Source organism: Antechinus flavipes, chromosome 1 (assembly GCF_016432865.1).
Source record: "Antechinus flavipes isolate AdamAnt ecotype Samford, QLD, Australia chromosome 1, AdamAnt_v2, whole genome shotgun sequence".
Classification (NCBI taxonomy): Eukaryota; Metazoa; Chordata; class Mammalia; order Dasyuromorphia; family Dasyuridae; genus Antechinus; species Antechinus flavipes.
This window is the reverse complement of record NC_067398.1, coordinates 611,014,371-611,034,586: the sequence shown is the minus strand read 5'-3', so window position 1 is coordinate 611,034,586 and position 20,216 is coordinate 611,014,371. Positions and strand designations below refer to the sequence as shown.

General features: G+C 35.4%; 1 protein-coding gene across 3 annotated transcripts in view; it reads left to right on the top strand.

Annotated features, from left to right (window-relative positions):
- The window catches only part of ENPP2 (ectonucleotide pyrophosphatase/phosphodiesterase 2), a 178,504-nt gene that overhangs the window by 60,391 nt on the left and 97,897 nt on the right, over window positions 1-20,216 (top strand). For all 3 annotated transcript variants that reach the window (XM_051971022.1, XM_051971021.1, XM_051971023.1), the window contains exons 3-7: window positions 3,995-4,150; window positions 13,775-13,900; window positions 16,456-16,516; window positions 19,427-19,524; window positions 19,871-19,950. In XM_051971022.1, the coding sequence (XP_051826982.1) occupies window positions 3,995-4,150; window positions 13,775-13,900; window positions 16,456-16,516; window positions 19,427-19,524; window positions 19,871-19,950 (521 nt within the window). The remainder of the gene's footprint in view (window positions 1-3,994; window positions 4,151-13,774; window positions 13,901-16,455; window positions 16,517-19,426; window positions 19,525-19,870; window positions 19,951-20,216) is intronic.

Below are 20,216 nucleotides of genomic sequence, written 5' to 3'. Positions count from 1 at the left end.
ATGAAATCACAACAAACAAGAACCATGGTAATGGGATTACTTTAGAATTTCTTTTAACAGATTAGATTTGTGATTGTGATTTCCTTATGTAATTAAGTGTGTGGTCTCTTATTACTACAATGCCTCTAAGTGCTGCTTGAATCAGATTATAATTAGAAAATATTTAGCAAGAATAATAAAAATATTGTTGAACATAGATAATGTTAATATATAGTTTTCTAAGTTGGTGTGTGCTTACAAGATTATTATGTGCATTTAATGACCCCATTAATATTTGATCTTGATACTATTGGCATAGGGACCCCTAGTAAAGAAATTTCCCTTTAACTGACTCTGGTGTTTGTTTTGCAATTTACCATCTAAGAGAGTTGCCTGGGGCATTGAAAAGTTAAGATATAATCAGAAAGGACTCTAACTTAGGTCTTTCCGATTTTGAAGCCTGCTTTTATTATATAATACTGCCTTTTTTATTCCTAAAAGAGTATTTTTTCACCCACTATATTTTCTATCAATAGACTGAAAACAAAAATAAGTCTTACAAGTTTTTATCCAGTCTTAATTTTGTTTAACAGTCAAATTGTGACTCCAGGAAAAAAATGCAGAGTATTGTAGAAATTGGAAAAGTTGTTGTTCCCATTGTTTTCACAAACCTGTGTGGGAGTGAATATTTGCAGCATTTATTTTTTTTTTTTCAAAAACACTAAAAATGACTTTCCTCTGATAGATAACAACCTTTCCTTTAAAAAATACATGAGATCATTAAAATTTGAATGAGTTTATTTGATACAAAGACTTTTGCAAGGTCTTCATGAATAATCCTATTGTTGCATCACTCATTTCTGACCCGTTTTCTAAACATTATCTTTTACCATATCACTAAGAGGTGATGCTGGGATTAAATAACAGAACTAAAATGATCCCATTCAAATAGATATTGTGAAATAATATGAAATTCCTAAGCATTCATCATATATCGTGTTAGTTTATAGAACTCAGTGTCTACATGGGTCAAAAGCAGGATGACATTTAAAAGTTAGAAGATTCAGAATGAAGATAGATTCCCCAATTGCCCATAAAAGTAGGATATAGGATACAAACTGAACAGTTGTGCTCTGGGTACAGTCTGAGAATAATAGTATGAGGCCAGAAATAGAACAGTCAAGGGATTGCTGAAGATTCCCTGACTCATTCCTGAAGTTGTGGCATGGGGCAAGAATAGGTCATTGGGAATTGGAAAAGGTTTGTGGATGCAGTTCCTTTCTGCTGCTTGAATGCTTGAATGGGTAACAACTCAAACTACTTAAATCTGATAGACATAGCATACAGATGGTAGAAGTACTTGAAGCTTACAAAGATACTGGGCAATTGTATTCATCTCTTCCTTCCCTTACTCATCACTTTGGTCAGCTGAATGCAAGCCAGTTATGGGGCAAGTTTCAGAACAGCTTCATTATAATAAGAGATAGTACCTTTGACTCTTATCAAGCCTGATCCTAGTATAATGATATTGCTTATTTCTGTGAGTTGGTGAAATTTAGATTTTTTTTTTCTTTTTAAATAAAGTTGCACTTATCATACATTATAAAATAGTAGTGATCAATCATTTGAAAGTTTCAAAGTTGTTCTGAAGATTATTGTAAGGGGACACAGTCAAAAGAGAGTGATGGAATTTTGGGACATGATTAATGTTGAAATTTGTTTTTATTAACTATATATATTTATTATAAAGATTTCTTTTCTGGAGTAGGGAATAGAATTGGGAAAGAGAAAATAAGCACTTGTTAATTTAAAAAATTTAATGAAAGAAAAAATAAGATGATAGCAATGGTTTTAGGATATATATACATTTTGGAATGGACCAAGACCTGTTTTTGGAATTTCTTTGAAGTTGGGAACTTCCAATGAGGAAATTCCCTTTATCAGTTCTAATCAGCAACTATTCTGCAATTCAAAGTCTTAGAGCATTGTGAAGGGCACTGTCAAGGTAAGTGATATCAGGAATAAAAGAAAATAAAAAAGGTACAGATGTGCTAATAAAGTTAAGCCCCCATTAGTGTGAACAACAAAATGAATTTGTACTATTAAAAGTTATAATAATATAAAATATGGTCATTGATTGCGGCTCAATAGAAATATGCAGTAAAATTTGAATAAAGTGATCACTTCAGGGATTTTATTATTTGCACAATTTAGCCACTTACTTGTGAAGTGGCTTAAGAATGTAAAGGGAAAGAAATTTTACATTTCTCTCTCTAAATTTGTAAAGGAAGAGGACAAATATGCTTCAACAACTTAGGTGAGTCTAGATCCTGTATGATTAGTTATTGATTTATGGATCTGGTTCAACAACCTGAGTAATAAGAAATATTTATTGAAGGAATATAAGAACAACACTAGTTGATATATTGTATCAGAAGTAGATTACTGTTGGTTTTCTCTGGGGAAAAAGTAGTTCTTAAAAAAAAAATAGTGTTAAATTTCATCTCTTGCTTTGTTCCATTGAGTTTTCTTTCTTTTCAATTCATTATTTTCTTCTTTCTCGTGGCTTATTACAATTGAGTCTGTTATATCAATAGATGGCTCAAAGTATAAATAATTGTTGGTCAGATATATTTTTGTTTGTCCTTCCTTCTTGAAGAGTACCTTGACTTCAGGAAGGTGATGACAACTTGCAAATGAATTGGATTTAAGTTAGGGAGGGATATGCAAAGCAACCAGCTTCACTTTCTCCTTTAGAGCCAGTTGGGTTCAGAGGCAATTTGTAGATCTGAATGACTGGAGGTGGTTCTGGATACAATGGGAAACCTTGGCCTTTTAAAGTTAAGGTCTTTCCCAAGTCTCAGTTTGACTGAAGCAATAGCCCTTCAATGTACGGTCATATATATCTTGACACTGGAGATCCGATATTTTCCTGCTTTAATAGGTGCTTTTATGCGTGCATAAATCAGCACTTCACAACACTTCACAACAAATCAGGCATCTGTTTTTGTATTCCTTATCATCCAGTGAATCTCTTTAATCCAATAGAACTGGCTGTGTTAATTAGCAAGAGCCAGAGTGGATATCTTCAGGTGCAGGTTCCAGGGCAGGTAGCAGAACTATTTGCTGGAACCTAGAAATATCTCCCAGCCCAAAGATGAAAAACTCACCCCCCCCACAACTTGGAAAAGTCAGTCTTATCCACAAAAATGTCATTTGTTACATTCATGATTTTTCAAGTTGGTATTTTGTCTGGCTCTATGGATAGCTTTTCACTGATTTTTTTTTTTTTTTTTTTTTTTTTTTACTACCAGTGGTTAAAAAAGATTAATTTAATTTTAAAAGTCAATTAAAAATAAAAAAAAAAGAATGATTTCTATTCTTCTAGCATTTCTAAGATTTGTTCTTTGCCAAATCAAATCTCTAGTATTTCAGTCTTTAGCCACAGCATATCGTGATGAAAAATCTTTTACTGTGACTTTGGTTCCTTCTTCTGTTCTAGATATAGACATAAAATATTTAATATATAAGATCTGGAAGGAGCCTCAGAGGGCTTCTAGTTCAACCCTCTCATTCCAGATGTTTCCTGTTTTCTGTTTCAACTTTGCTTTCCCTCCCTTTTCCTATTTCCCCCTCCCCCATTAAACATGCCAATGAAATCAGGTCCTTAATTGGCTCAGTTTGGCATTTCTCAGTTTTGGTTTGTTTTGCATATATTAGTATATGTTTGTCTCACTGTATTTCACATGTGAAAGTGGTATTATTTATCATAGTGTGTTTACCTTGAACTACTAATTGATGATAATGAAAAAGTGGCTTATATTCATTATCTTTTCTGGTCCCTATTTTGTTAAGCAATGCTCATTTAAGACTGCTAGCTGAGATTCTGGATTTTCTCTATGGCAATGGAAAGGAATAAAATAAATCATGGAGCATTAAACAACTACAGGTTCATTATGAATTAGCACTTGCTAGTCAATGGTAACATGATACCAACCACCTTTATTTTATACAGTACTTTCAGATGCTCCCAGGACCAACTCTTCTAATTCTTGCAAGGGCAGATGCTTTGAACTCCAAGAACGTGAGGACATGGACTGTCAGTGTGACAACCTGTGCAAGAGTTATGGTAGTTGCTGCTATGATTTTGATGATCACTGTTTAAAGACAGGTATAGTAGCCATTGTTTTCTTTCTTACTTTCCCCAATAATGAATGAGACATAACTTGCTGTTCTTTTCCTTTTCCACTCTCTTGTTTTGGCCTAATTAAACTAGGAACCTGGGTGATTCCATGTATTATTGTCCTTTTAATGATGCTCTGATGATGATTATTATCTGTGTGTTTCACTTTGGCTAAAAAGAAAAACCTCAAAAAACAGACAATAATGTGTCCTTCCCATATTGTGCAAATGTTGCTTCCTTGGCTAGGTTTTGGGGACACTGGTGACTCACCTTTTAGATTCAATCTCCTTTCACACCTTTGCTTAAAGAAGGGAAAACTGATTTCTGATTGCTGCCGTACTTCTTTCTTCATCTCCAATCTTAGCATACAGCTAAATCAAATTATTTAAGATATTTTATTTTTCTTGTCTCTTCAGCTTGCCTTTGTTCCATTATTTCCATTTAAATATAAGCTTGTTGAGAGTAAGTATTCTTTTGTTTCTGTCTTTAAACCCTCAGCACCTAGCACAGGCTTTGGCACATAATTAATAATAATAACTACTTAATTAGTGCTTGTTGGCTGACTTATATATACAGCAATAATATATTTATTTAATCAACATCTAGTCTGTATAGTTGACAGTTACTCTAGAATCTATTCATGGACAGCCTAATGGGGCTGTCAATGGGTATTTTCAATTGTATGGGTTGTTTCTCTAGAACAAAAGAAAGACTTCAGTATTTTTCAGCCCTATCATGCTCCAGATTATTATTCCAAAGTATTCCTCTGTAAAAATATTCTTTATTTTTAAAAATAATTTCTCATTTCTGGGAGCTAAGATGGCAGAGTAAGCAGTAAATAGTCATAACTGTTCCATATCCACCTCCAAACAACTATAAAACAATACCCTAAAACAAATCCTAAAATTAGCAAAAATATGGAGGGAAAAAAATTTTAGTCCAAGAAACCTGGAAAATCTGTAAGAAGGGTCTATCTTCTTGGGTAAAATGGGGACTTAATCCAAAACAGGAAGCATTCAGCAAACCAGCAGCAAGCTTTACCTCAGCAAACTAGTGGGAGATCTTGAGCCTCAGTGTGGTGGAGCAGGCAAACACCAACACCGGGACTCCCCATGCGCCTTAGCATAGCCACATTCTTCAGTGTAGCTTTGGGCAAACAGACAACCTCTAGTGGCCAGACCTCCATGTGCTTTCAGCACAGTCTGGGGGAAACAAGCAGACTTCAGTGTCCAGACAGACATTTTGTGCTGGGAAAATGCAGAACCATCTCACTGACCTAAGCCTATGCCAGACACCAGCACTATTGGGGAGCTGTATTAATGATTACACAAGACTTAGCAGCAACAACATTAAAGGATTGGAGGTCATGGAGCATGATATGCTAGAAGACAAAGAGTAAGACAAGAATCACCTACCCAGTGAAGTTAAACATAATATTTTAAGTAAAAAAAAAAAAAAGTCATTCAATCAAATTTCAAGCTTTCATAAAATTGAACAACAAAAAAAAATGATTTCCAGTATCAAGCCCCAGGAGAAGCTTAAAAAGGGAAAAAATATAAAGGATTGTCATTTGTAGTGGCAAAATATTGGAAACTGAGGGGATGCCCATCAATTGGGCTGAATAAGCTATGATATATAAATGTAATGTAATACTATTATGCAATAAGAAATGATGAACCGGCAGATTTCAGAAAATCCTGGAAAGACATACAAACTAATGCAAAGTGAAATGAGAAGAAACAGGAAAATATTGTAAATAGTATCAGCAACATTCTGTTATGATCAACTACAAATGACTCACTCTTCTCAGCAACACAATCATCTAAGATAAATACAAAGGACTCATGAAGGAAATGCTGTCCACATCCAGATAAAGAACTGATGGACTGGTTCCATTAATGAGCATTAAGGGTGATATTATAAGCAAATTAAGAAAACAAGGGGTAGTCTCCCTCTCAGATCTGTGGAGAAGGAAGGAATTTATGACCAAAAAAGAACTAGAGAACATTATGAAATGTAAAGTGGATAATTTAGATTATATTAAATTAAAAAGGTTTTGCACAAGCAAAACCAATGTAGCCAAAATTAAAAGGAAAGTAGAAAACTGGGCAATTTTTTTTTTACAATTGATGTTTCTGATAAAGGCCTAACTTCTAAAATATATAAAGAATTGACTCAAATTTATAAGAATACAAGCCATTTCCTAATTGATAAATGGTCAAACAGTATGAACAGATGATTGTCACATACATTAAAGCCATTTCTCGTCATAGAAAAAAATACTCTAAATCACTACTGATGAAAAAAATGAAAATAAAAACAATCCAGAGGTTCCTCTCAGATTGGCTAACATGACAATAAAAGTAATGATGAATGCTGCAGGATATGTGGGAAAACTGGGACACTAATACATTTTTAGTGGAGTTGTGAACTGATCCAACAATTCTGGAGAGCAATTTGGAACTATATCCAAAGAGCTTTCAAACTATGCATATCCTTTAATCCAACAATGTCTCTATTGGGCTTATATCCCAAAGAGATCATAAAAAAGGGAAAAGAACCCACATGTGCAAAAATGTTTGTAGTAGCCCTTCTTGTAGTGGCAAGGAACTGGAAATTGAGTAGATGCTTAATAGCTGAGGAATGGTTGAATAAGTTATGATATATAATGCAATAAAATCATATTATTCTATAAAAAATGATCAGCAGGTTGATTTCAGAAAAGTCTGGAAAGACTTACATGAAATGGTGTTAAGTGAAGTGAGTAGAACCAAGAGAATGTTGTACACAGCATCAAGATCAGCTGTGATGGACTTGGCTATTTTCAACAATGAAATGATTCAAGACAATTCCAATAGACTTGTTGGAAGGAGCCATCTGCATTCAGAGAGAGGACTATGAAGACTGAATTTTGATCACAGCATAGTATTTTCACCTTTTTCATTGTTATTGATATTGTAAGTTTGCTTTTTTTTTCTCATTTTTTCCTCTTTTGATCTGACTTTTCTTGTACATCATGATAAATGTGGAAATATATTTAGAAGAATTGAACAAGTTTAACCTAAAGGGGATTACTTGCTGTCTAGAGGAAGAGAGACATAGGAAGATAGGAAGAAAATTTTGGAACACAAAGTTTTGTAAGGGTGAATGTTGAAACCTATCTTTGCATGTATTTTGAAAAATAAAAAGCTATTATAAATAAAAATATATTGAAGTGTTAAAAAGAATTAATATAAATTAATATTATATTATAGAATATTATTATTAATATTATTAATGCAGATTAATATATTATTATAATATATTTTTATATATAATATAGCCTGAATATAGATTGAGGCATACTTTTTCCTTTTATTCTTTCTCATATTTTTTTCTTTTACTCTGTTTCTTCTTTCACAATTGTACTAATATGGAAATATGTTATATCAAACTGCCTATCATCTTCAGAAAAGAGTAGGGAAGGGAGGAAGGCAGAAAAATTTGGAACAAAAATCTTGCAAAAATAAATGCCAAAGATTGTTTTCACGTGTAATTGGGGGAAAATAAAATGTTATTAATAAAAAATAAGAAAAATTCTCATGTTTTGAAGCAGCACAAACAAAATTTAGAAGTTTCTGAATGACAGCTCTCAGAATGGAAAGACAACACTTTAGTGGATGAAGTCCCTCATATTTTCCCTGTTACAATTTCAACATGTTGATTTATTTTGTGGTTCTTTCTGCTGCTGCCCCCACATTTACTGTCCTATAATCAAGAGCCGGACAAGGACTTTGGAGAGAGCATCTAGTCAATATTCCCTGTCCTTAGGCAAAACTGTTTTTCTAGGTATTTAAAAGAGGTAGTTCTCTATTCTATTCTAAAAAATCCCAGAAAAAGAGATTCCACAAAGTCTTTGTAACTGGAGTGGGGAACAAAACTGTGGAACAAATTAGAAAATTCTCTCATATACTTAACTTCATATTGTTATTATTCCTTCTGGGTCTATTATCACTAGAAACAGAAGACCTGCTCCCCATAGCCAATCCTGTTTATTTGGATGACTCATTTTCTTCCCTACCACCTCTGCTTTTTTTTTCTCTAACCTACAGCAATGTGATTTAGTAGTTTTCTTAGGATTTCCTTACAGACCTAGTTCCTAGACCTATTTATCATAATTATTGCTTTTCTAGGGGCCTTCTCTGAAATTCCTTAGCTATGATACTATATAATGAATATGCTAAAAATCCAGTGTAGCAATGTAGGACATCATTGAATATCTGCCAACAGCTTATGGCTCCTGGGAGTTGTAGTCCACTACTCCTTTGTATTGGGCAATGAGGTGGCATAATGGATTGAGTTCTGGGGCTGGAGTCAGGAGGAATTGAGTTAAAATATGACCACAGATACAAGCTGTGTGACCCTAAGCAACTCACTTAATTCTGCCTTAGTTTCCTCATCTCTAAAATGAGCTGGAGAAGAGAATGGCTACTTACTCCAGTACCTTTTTCAAGAAAATCCCAAATGTGTTCATTAAAACTTCAATATGACTGAATAGCAACACCCACAACAATTTCTTTATATCTTTAGTCACCTGCTGATACTTGTAAGGTAAAACTTTTCTGTTTTCCTATCTATAGAAATTTTTTTCCATGCTTGGAAAAATCCCTAATTTTGTGGTTTTGACTTTTGTCAATAAACATTTATTAATCACCTATTATATGCTAGGTACCATACTAAGCTCTGGAGACACACACACACACACACACACACACACACACACACACACACACACACACGGCAAAAAGCAACTGCCCTCAAGGTGCTCAGAATCTAATGAGAGAGAGAGAAAAAGCAAGCAGAATTGTACAGATAAACAAATTAAGATTAATAGGAAATAATTATCAGAGTGAAGACATTGGAATTAGGAGGATTTTTTTTTTTTTGAGAGACTTCCCATAGAAGGTGGAATTTCAGCTGAAATTTGAAGGAAGTCATTTGGCTAGAAATGAGGAAGGGGAACATTCCAGGGATGGAGGATAGAGACAATATCTGAGACAAGATATAGGATATCTTGTTCAAAAAATAGCAAGGAGGCCATTATCAGTAGGTCAAAGAGTATATGGCAGAGAGTAAGTTGTAAAAGGACTAGAAAAGTGGGAGGGGAGACAAGTTGTGAAAAAGCTTTGAATGTCAAAGTATTTTGTATTTGATAATGGAGGTGATAGGGAGCCACTGAATTGTATTGAATATGGGGATAATATAGTGGGACCAATGCTTTAGGAAAATCACTTTTGCTGCTGAATGGAAGATGGACATTGGTGGGAAGAGATTTGTGGCAGGCAGACCAACTAGAGGGCTATTGTCACATACAACAATATGACCTTTTGAGTTGGAGATATTTGCAAGTGGTTACCATTGTGGATCAGGCTCAGCCTTTGGATTCCAGGTCCTAGAATAAAGAATTCCATCCACTAGATGTGGTTGGGAAGTGACAGAATGGAGAGGAAGGGAAGTCATGAGTAAGAAGAATGGTATGGATCTTAGGCCAAGTTAAACTAAAAATATTGGCCAAGTTTTTCTTATGGACAATGATGAATCTCATAGTCACATGGAAGACAGAAGATGTAGCATTAGGAGGAGGGTACAAGTATCTGGAATCATTGCTTCCATCTCTGATGATGCATGAATAACTGAGGATATAGAGTCAAATCATTTGCCAGTGACCTAGAGATACTCTTATTGTATAATCTGAAATAGTTTGACAACTTTGCATTTGTTTTTTCTATTTGGGAACATAAAAGTAATAGGCTGGAAATTAAATCACACTAACATAATTTTATTATATTTATTTTATATTACTTATTATTTATATTATATTTATAATATAATTTTCCTAAGATGGAACATCAATTCTTATTTTTGTTTTCTTGAACACGACCTCTAGATAAAATTGAACTTGGGAGTACTCAGCCAGCTATTCTTATATGATTTAGTAGTTTTTTGTCACACTACTAGGAAACATAGATCTGGAATTTTCATCATAAAAATAATACAATTTCAGTGAAATGAACAGGGATTTAGGTGCTTGCTGCCACTTTTGTATTTCTAAGAATGCTATTGTTTGTCCTTCATGTTTGAAGAGGACCAATGACATTATGGATAATATCTTGACTTGTGAGTGAATTGGATTTAAGTGAGGCAGATTTGCCCAAAGTTATCATCTTCACTCTCTCTTTCTGAGTCACGATAGTCTAGGGGCAGGATAAAAGTTGAAAGTCAAGAAGATCCAGGATGCAGTGGATGACTGCAGTCTTCAATGCTTGATCAAAATTTAAACATTCCCCAATGCCTGATTTAGCTGACTCCATGGTCATTGGAATAAATCATTCGCATCTGTCCATTCAGCCAGAGGAAATCTTTACATGCTTGATGTAGACTTATTTTTAACTCAAGGACAGGTTTTTTGTTGGTTACCTCAACCTGGTTTAATTTACTTGAGAATGGCCCACTGTGCATACTAGGGCTTCTCAGAACCACAGGTGAGAGTTGGGTAAGAGGTGGACACCAAAGGGAGATGAATGAGCAGCTTTGAAAAGTGCTCAGCAAACCCTCACGTCAGAGGTGTCAGTCCTCCCTGAGCAATCAGAATCAGAATCACTAGCATTTATATAGTGTTTTGTTAGATAGTTAAGTAGTGTTGTAGATAGAATGCTAGGCCTGAAGTAAGGATAACCTGTGTTCAAATGCAGACTGAGACACTTACTAGCTGTATAAGACCAGTCTCTTATCTATGGTCTGCCTCAGTTTCCAAGAATCTTAATAGTACCCAACTCATAGGATTGTTGTGAGGAAAAAAATGAAATGATTTTAAAGCACTTAGCATAGTGCCTGACACATAGTAGGTGTTTAATAAATGCTTCTTTCTTTCTTTCTTCTCCCCTCCTCTCTTCTTATCTTCCTCCTTCCATTTCCCTCTTCCTTCCTTTTTTCCTTCCTTCCTTCCGTCCTTCCTTCCTTCCTTCCTTCCCTTTCCACTTTCCCTCCCTCCTTCCTTACAAAACACTTTCACATATGTCTCTCATTTGAAGCAGTATAGAACAATGGAAAGCACATTGGATTTGAGGTCAGATGGCTTGGTTTCAAAGTTGAGCTCTTCTATTATTGCATTATGTTTCCTGGGCATTCATTCAATCTTTCTGGCCTTCAATTTCCTATCTCTAAAATGAGGGAAAGGAGTAAGTGACCACTATTATTCTTTCTGGCTCTGAGTCTATTCCTATTTTATATATGAGGAAGCTAAGACTCAGAGAGGTTAATTGATTTACACAGAATTATATCTAGTAAAATGCTGGTAAATATTTAACAATTGGCTTTCCCCCTCAAAAAATGTATTCAGGACACAATTTTCAATTTAATCTGAATAATTAATTAGCATTCTCTCTACCACTTTCTTATAGATAGTCAACAAAACAATAAATCACACTCTGATTTGTAGCATTTGGTGATTTCTGATGTGTCAATGCTCACACTGAAAATTTAACAAGCGGCTTTCCCCCAAGTTGATTGAAGCTGGCTTGTGCTGGCTTTAGTAGAGTCCTGATGATACCTTTTAAGTGGTGGCGCCTTGACCCATATCTATTTTTTTCTGATTCCTAATTCTTGTGCTTTTTCTTTGATATCTTACCTAATCATAGCATTTGAGAGGCTATATTGTCTGAAGTGTACCCAGGCAAGAAAGAATTCCTTCTTCAATCTTCCCCATTAGCGGTCATTCAGCTTTTGCTTAGAAATCTTTAGCTAGGGGCCTCACTGTTTCTAGAGGTATCTCATTCCACTTTTGGCTAGCTCTCGTTGTTTAAAATTTTTCCTCCTATTGAGCCAAGATCTGTGTCTGCAGGCTTTTATCCACTGCTCCTTATTTTGCCTTCTGGGGCAAACTGGAACAAGTCTAGTCTCTCTTTGCCATGACAGCCCTTCAGAGACTTGAAAACAGCTATCATTTACTTCCCCTTTTTCGCTTCTCCAGATTAAACATTTTTATTTCATTCAGTTTGTCTTCGATAGTAGCCACTTGCCATTCTGGTCACCTTTTTCTGGATGACATTGGACTACAGATAAATTTTTAAAATTTAAGGATAGAATAATTCAGATAGAATAGATATTGACCTTGGAATAAGCTGGACCTGAGTTCAAATTTTCCTTCTGTCCTGGCTATATGCTCTGGGAAAGTCAGACAGTCAAGAATTTGTTAAGTACCTACTATGTGCCAGATACTGTGCTAAGTTCTGAGGATACAAAACAAAACTAACCCACACCCAAAAGGCAAAAGATAGTTCCTGCTCACTGAAAAGCCCACAATCAAATGGAGGAAACAACATGCAAAGAACTATGGACAACAAGATGGAGATAATCATGGATTATGGATAATCAGGAGAGGGAAGTCATTCGTATGAAGGAGAATCAGAAGAAACTTTCTGTGGAAGGTGGGATTTTGGCTGGGACTTAGAGAAAGCTAGAGAAGCCAGCAGGGAGAAATGAAGAGGAGAGCTTTACTGATGTGGGGGACAAATGTGAAAATGCCCAAAGTTTGGTGGTGGAGTCTCTAGGTGAGGGCCAACACTTATTTGTAGAGAAGATACCAACTTTCATTGGTACAAGGTGTTTCATTGGGCCTACACCAATGAAATCACCAGTTGAATCCCTTTGAATTGCTTCAGACAGTAGATGCAGTAACAAAGAGTCAAAAACAATGATTTCTAACCTCTAGGTGCTTGTATTTTTTAGAGGTAGTTAGGACAGGGCAGCTGATAAGTTAGTGCATAGAGTGCCGGACCTGGAGTCAAGAAGAGTCATCTTCTTGAGTTCAAATCTGGTCTTGGACACTAATTGTATGACTCTGAGAAAGTCACTTAACTCCATTTACCTCAGGCTCCTCATTTGAACAATGAACTGCATGGAAATGACAAACCACTCCCGTAGCTTTGACATGAAAAGCCCAAATGGTGTTATGAAGAATCATATGACTGAAAACAAGAGGGGTAATATGTACAGAAAAGTCAGTATCAGGCCATTTGAACAGGAAGAGAGGAGCTTGCCAATGAATTTGCTAAAATTTAGAATATTAAAACTCTTTCTGTTCTTTTTGGAGAAGGTCTTAGGAATCACCTCATATTTTGTATGTAAATCAAACTCATTAAGTTTCAATAGGTGTGCACATGAAAATGGATAAATTAAGATACATATATTATCTATACCGTAACAATATGACCTTATCACTACCATTTATTTTCCATGTATTTATTACTTTACCTTTCCATTTGCTACTTTAGAGCCACTCAAGAAAGGATAAGAAACTTTCATCAATAATGATTCTATTTTTTCAAATGAGTCTTACTTCATTCTGATGGATTTTTCTTTTAGAAAAATTATAAATCTGATTAAGAAATTTTCTTACAATCACATGGGCTTTTGCCCAATCCAAACATCAAGAATGGGCAAGATGATGTGATGTTTTCATTGATTCCTCTAAATGTCTTGAGTTCCTTTGGCTGTCTCTGGACACCATTAGTGTTCTCTTTTCATCTGATTCAAAAGAAGTTTTGAAAAAAATCCTTATTTTGTCTTTTTCAGCCCGGGGCTGGGAATGCACTAAGGACAGATGTGGAGAAGTAAGAAATGAAGACAATGCTTGTCATTGCTCAGAGGACTGCTTGGCCAAAGGAGACTGTTGTACCAATTACCAAGTTATTTGTAAAGGTATGCACTGTTTTTTCTCTGGGACATCTTCAGATTTGGGAAAACAAAAGCTGAATATAATCCAAAAGATAATGAATTTTATTGCCTTGGATGCAAGTTTGGGAATTTAAGGAGAAATAACTATTCCTCTCTATTTTGCCACTATAGAATGAAGGGGATATAAAATAGAATGAGATAATTATGTATCTATAAATACAAGACAGGAGGACAGAGTGCAAAAGAATTCTAGACTTAAAAGAAACCAAGACCTGGATGAATTCCACTTCAAATACTTAATAGCTGTATGATCAAGGGCAAGTCATTTGAATTTTTGGAGTATTGATCCTCTCATTTGTAAAATGGGGATATTAATAATATTTGTGTTCCATACCTCACAGGTTCATTATGAAAATCATGAATATGTAAAACATTTTTGTAAACTTGAAGGTGCTAGAGAAATGCCAGTTAATATTGTGAAGTACTCTTTTGGCAACACATTGAAAAACAGCAAGCACCCCTCCCTTCTCTTCCTATTCCAAGTGAACTGATTTTGTGATTTTCTTGGAGAAGATGACTAGGGTACATGAGACCCTCTTTCTAAGTCTAGCTCTAGTTCTCTGTTACTTCTTTCTCTCTATGCATGTTTACTCTCATCCTCCTTCAGAGATCCTTAGATACTAAACTGGGAAGACCTCAAGGATGGGGATGGGGATGCTATCACCTGAGACCAGTTCAGATAAACTCAGAGAGGCCCATCACCAGGATGAGCTGACTACCCTGTGACAATTTCTTTTTTTCCCCCCTTTTGGACATCCAGTTGATGAAAACTGTCTCCTGAAGGGATGTAGGATTTAGCAGAATCTGTATCTGTGGAGACTATATTCTTGCCAACAGAGTCATGGATATTCTAAATATCACATTGAGTGCTTTCTTTGAGAGCAGGAAGAGAGTGCTCCATTAATATTAGATGTATTTTAAAGGTCTACCTTATTTCAAGGTACACAATCTTCAGGCCTGTCGTCAATAGCTAAGTTCTCACTGACCCTGGCAGGTTTACAAGGAAACTCTTTACATAGGAACAGTTTTTCTCAAAGGTTGGTCACAAACTTTTCCTTCAGCACTGGACATGTGATTTTTGTTTGCCCTTAGAAAAGTGGTACAAGACAGACAGCTTTTGATACATTTTGTTTTCTGCAGAGAAAAATATCTGTTCATCTGAGTCCTTCTCTGGATGATCAGTGGGGGTGGGATGTAGAGTTAAAGGGAAAACTTTTTTTTTTCAGATTTCTACTCCCAGATTTAGGCAGCAGGCCTAGTATAGCACAGAGAAGAGAACACTAGGGTTAGAGTGACAAGGCTGTGTGACTCTGAAAGAGGCACTTCTCTGTGAAATGCATATGGTGATAATTACACTCCATGCCTCACAGAACTTATGCTGTGAGAATCAAATGAAAGCATGCATGTCTATCGATGAGCTTTGTACCTGTAACATACAAAGATAACAATAATAATATTAATTCCATTTTCTGATCCAGACCATGCTTTCATTGGAGTATAAAATTTAGTCCACTATCCTCATATTACAGACAAGGAAACTGAGACTTAGGTGCTCAGGTAATAGAAGAGGGCTGGGATTTAAATCTAGGTTTCCTGATTCCAAATATAGACAGTGGCTGTATTAATTTTGTATCTGTGTACCTGGTACCTAACCTTTATAAAATAACCATAGCACCTTTATAATTAGTGCATTTTGCTATTGTTGTTCAGTCACTTCAATCATGTCTGATTCTTTGCAATTCCATTTGGAGTTTTCTTGGCAGAGAGCATGGAATGGTTTCTATTTCCTTCTCTAGCTCATTTTACAGGTGAGAAAACTGAGACAAACAGGGTTAAGTGACTTGCCCATATTCTCACAGCTAGTAAGTGTCTGAGGCTGGATTTGAACTTAGGTCTTCCAGACTCCAGGCTTGGGGTGCTATGCATCGTCCCACCTAGCTACTTGTAGCAGCATGCACAGTTGCACAGAAGAGGGAAATCATGGCAACAACAACAGATTTTTAAAAATCTATTTTTTCTCCTGAGGGAATGGAAAACTATTATCCCTAGATATTACCAGCTTATTCATCATTGATATGAGTCACATTATCATAAAAAGAGCTGGGGTCTGAAATCAGAGGGTCTAGAAATTATGAACTAGGTGCATAACCATGGCACCTTCTCTTGGTCTCAATTTCCTTATTTATAGCATGAGCGGTTTGTACTGGAGCTCCATGTCTTTTCTACCTTTAAATCTGTGATCCTCCTTTCCTTTGATCCCATGATTTTCTTCAATGCTTATTCATGTATCGTTCAGGACTGAGAGGAGCTCTTAGATTCATATCTCCTGGTACATTCTATATCACTTCTATACTCTGACATCCCCAAACTCAGGCATTGGCTAGGTATCATGAACATTTTTAGATGAGTCACACCTGACCAGTAGCAAAATAGATTATAGGTCTTAGGATTGCTCATTTTAGACTCTGGATGGAATGGTTATCTATGTTCACCATAAAGTACTCCATTTCTCCTTATAGGAGAGTCCCACTGGGTGGATGATGACTGTGAAGAAATAAAGGCACCAGAATGCCCTGCAGGGTAAGTACAATTTAGGAATATGTTTAGGATATGTTTGAAGTACCTGTTAAAATATTGATAAAGCAAATAGATGGATTAATAGAGATGGTGAAGCTCAAGGTAAACGATTAGGGGTAATATACAAATAAAGAATGCACCTCTTTTGGATTCTTGAGATTTGGTTTAAAATTTTGACTCTATATGACTTTGGAGAATTCCCTTTACAACTCTGGGGCTTAATGTTGTCTTTGGTAAAATGAAGAATTTGGACTCAATAACCTGTAATATCCTATTCAACTCTAAAGACTTTGAGTTTATAAAATACCCTTGAGTTTGACTATGAACTAGTCAAAGGTTAAAATCTATACTCATTTTATGAAATTATTAGTTTTCTTGCTGTCTTCTGAAAATAGTAGGTCTATGTGATAATGTTGATGCTTTTAGGATTGCAGATCACTTTATATATACTCTTCACAACTTTGCATATACTTGATCTTCACAGCAATTCTTTGTGGAAGGTGCTTCATCCCCATTTTACAGATGAGGAAACTGAGGCTGACAGATGTTAGGAAAATGAGGCTGACAGATTTGGTATCCAAGGTCACCCATTTAGTAAATATTTGCAACAAGATTTTAACTTTGGTCTTCATTAACTTAATCCAGCAATCTTTCCACCGTATCACCTATATCCACCATGGTCCATGTTAATTAATTTTATAGGAGATCTTTGGGTAACAATAAAGAGGGAAGGAAATTTTCCTGGTGGTGATTTTGCAGTGATCCCCTTTGAAGAACTGCAGCTCTTTGCTTTAAGAATATTTCTGCAGTATCCTTAAAGAATTTCTAGATTCAAGAGAAGAGTTGCAATTAGGTACAATCAGCTCTCCCTGGACTACTGAGGCATTAATGTCTCTGAACTTCCAGACTTTGATAATCCACTCTGCTTAAATGTGATTAGATAGGGCTATTATTGCTTCTCTAAATGAACACCATTGCAATTGTACAGTCATTGTAATAATATTGTACCCTAGAATATTGCCTTATATGTTGGAAAGTAGTTAATAAATAGAGGCAACATGGAAAAGTTAAAAGGATGTTGGGCATAGAGTTGGGAGACCTGGAATTCAAATTCCAGCTTGAACACCTACTAGCTATAGGACCAGGGACAAGTCATTTAATTCCAGTCTTAATTTCCTCATCTGTAAAATGTGGGATAATAACATGCATATTAGTCACCTCACAGAATAATTATTATGAAAGTCTTTTTGTAGACTTAAACAATTCTAGATAACTGGGTATTATTATTTTGTTTCCATCTGTGATGTCAGGCATGTAGAAAACTCCATGCAAGGAAATGCATATAAGTCAATAATTATCCTGTAGCTCATATTCTTAGATAATGTCATGGATCACTGTGACCCTAAGTGACTTGCACAGGGCCACACAGCTGGTATAACAGGGCCTGATCACGGGTTTCCCTGACTCCATAAGTGTCTCTCTGCTCATTCATTATTCTCTTTACTATTATCTCACTACTCATTATTATTAATGATAACATTGTTTATTGATGGGTTAACTTTGGAAACTTGTGACAATTTTTCTAAATGTATTTTAGGCTCAGAGCCCACAGTTGAGAAATTTGGTTGCTATGTTTATTTTATGAATATCAGGGAGTGACATGTACTTTGTTGTGGGATTTTGGGGGGAGTTCTTGATATATGATTGTGATCTTGGATTCTTGAATGCTAAGCTAGTGAAACAAAAGTCCTGGCTAATACTATGGAGGAATAATGACTCTGTGTACTGGCCTAACGATGTCCTGTGTATGTTTGCTGTCCAAGAACCAATCTAGCTAACTTGGAGAGAGTTAGCACCTGTTTGGCTATCTATGGTAAGGAGGTTTTAAAAAAATTTTTTTTCCTTTGTTTTGTTCAGAATAATTCTTGAAGACCATCTAACAATTAAACAGGCACTTTATAAACCTTAAAGCAAATAGCTATATGACCCTGAGCAAATCACTTGATTCTGTTTGCCTCAGTTTCCTCATCTGCTAAATGAATTGAAGAAGGAAATGGCAAACTACTCCAGTATCTTTATCAAGAAAAACTCAAAAGCACTTGCAGAGAGTCAGAAATGACTGAAAAACTAAAGAACAATAACTGCGAGATTAGATGACTGGCCCAATATCATACAGTCAGTATGTGTGAGAGGGTGGACTTGAATTTAGAACTTCCTGACTCTGAAGCCAGTTTGTTCCTGTAATCTTTTGCACAGCAGTAAAATGTACTTTTTTTCTTTTTGTTTTTGGAGGAAGCTGGGTATTCTCTGGAATTCCCCCCCTGGGATGGTTTGCTTTGTTGGCTGTCCTGATCCATCCATGTAAACACCCCAGTTATTTTTAAGGTGGTCTTCAATTCATTTAAAATTTAAAATTATTTAAATATTAGGTTTTCTCTTGGGTCATTATTACAGTTTCCTGAGATAAAATGGTTTGTTGTTTGTTATTGTCATTATAGTGCTTGTAAAGACATAGTTTATGGGCAATTAAGATCCTTCTCTTGTTAAATGTAAGAGAAAGAGCAAAACTCTTAATTTCTTTGAGAATGAATGCTTCATATATAAAATATAGGTTATAGATTTGGAAGGGACTTTTGAAGTTCTCTGATCCAAGCCCTTTAGAGGCTCAGAGAAATCTTGTCCAGTGTCCCAGAGAAAGTACATAACAGTCCCTGGATTCAAGGCCAGTTCCTCTAAATGCAGCCTTTCTCCTTGTACCAAGCCTGCCTTAAAACAAGGAGTTAGGGTATAAATGATCTCTTGATGTCTCTTCTTGCTTTTCTATCTCAGTCTCTCTTATAATGTACACTTATTGTACATAATGAAAAAAGGTGGAAATCAGTTTTCTAACACAAACTGTTTTGTTGTTGAAAGGTTTACTCGCCCTCCGTTAATTATCTTCTCTGTGGATGGCTTCCGTGCATCCTACATGAAGAAAGGGAGCAAGGTCATGCCTAACATTGAAAAACTAAGTAAGAAATTTCCCTATATCTTAACACCTGCTACCTGTGGCCTATGTGTTAATTTAATTACCTATTGACCCTTGAGGTGTATGGATAGAATTCTTCTTGATCTATATTTGTACAATACAGATATCTTGACTTTGATATCTTGAGATATGAATGCCTATAAGATAATTTAAAACTCACAAAAATGTGATAAAGTAGAAATAAATAGCACATGCTAATTCTTAGTATTTCTATAAGACAGTTTGTAAAAAAAAAAAAAAGTCTTTGTAGAGAATATGCAAATGAGAATTGTCCCCATGTTTTTATTGACTGCTTTTTCCATTTTTAACATCTTTACTTATGTTTTCAGGATCTTGTGGCACACACTCTCCTTACATGAGACCTGTCTACCCTACAAAAACCTTCCCAAACTTATATACCTTGGCAACTGTAAGTTTTTTCAAGATATATTTAATATATTCAAAGGAAGGAATTACACAGAGATAATTTAAAGAGAAAAAATGTTTTTTTAAGAATTGCTAAATAGTGTTAAAAGAGAAGCTAGTATGTTCTCAAATCTTATTATTCCATCTGATTCACAAGAATGAAATAGTTTTTAGCCTTAACAAAAGATGTTTATTTTGACTTTAAATGCTAAAACCCTTAAGTATGTTCCTCACTAAACAAATGTGTTGCTTTGTTAAAAGAAAAAGATT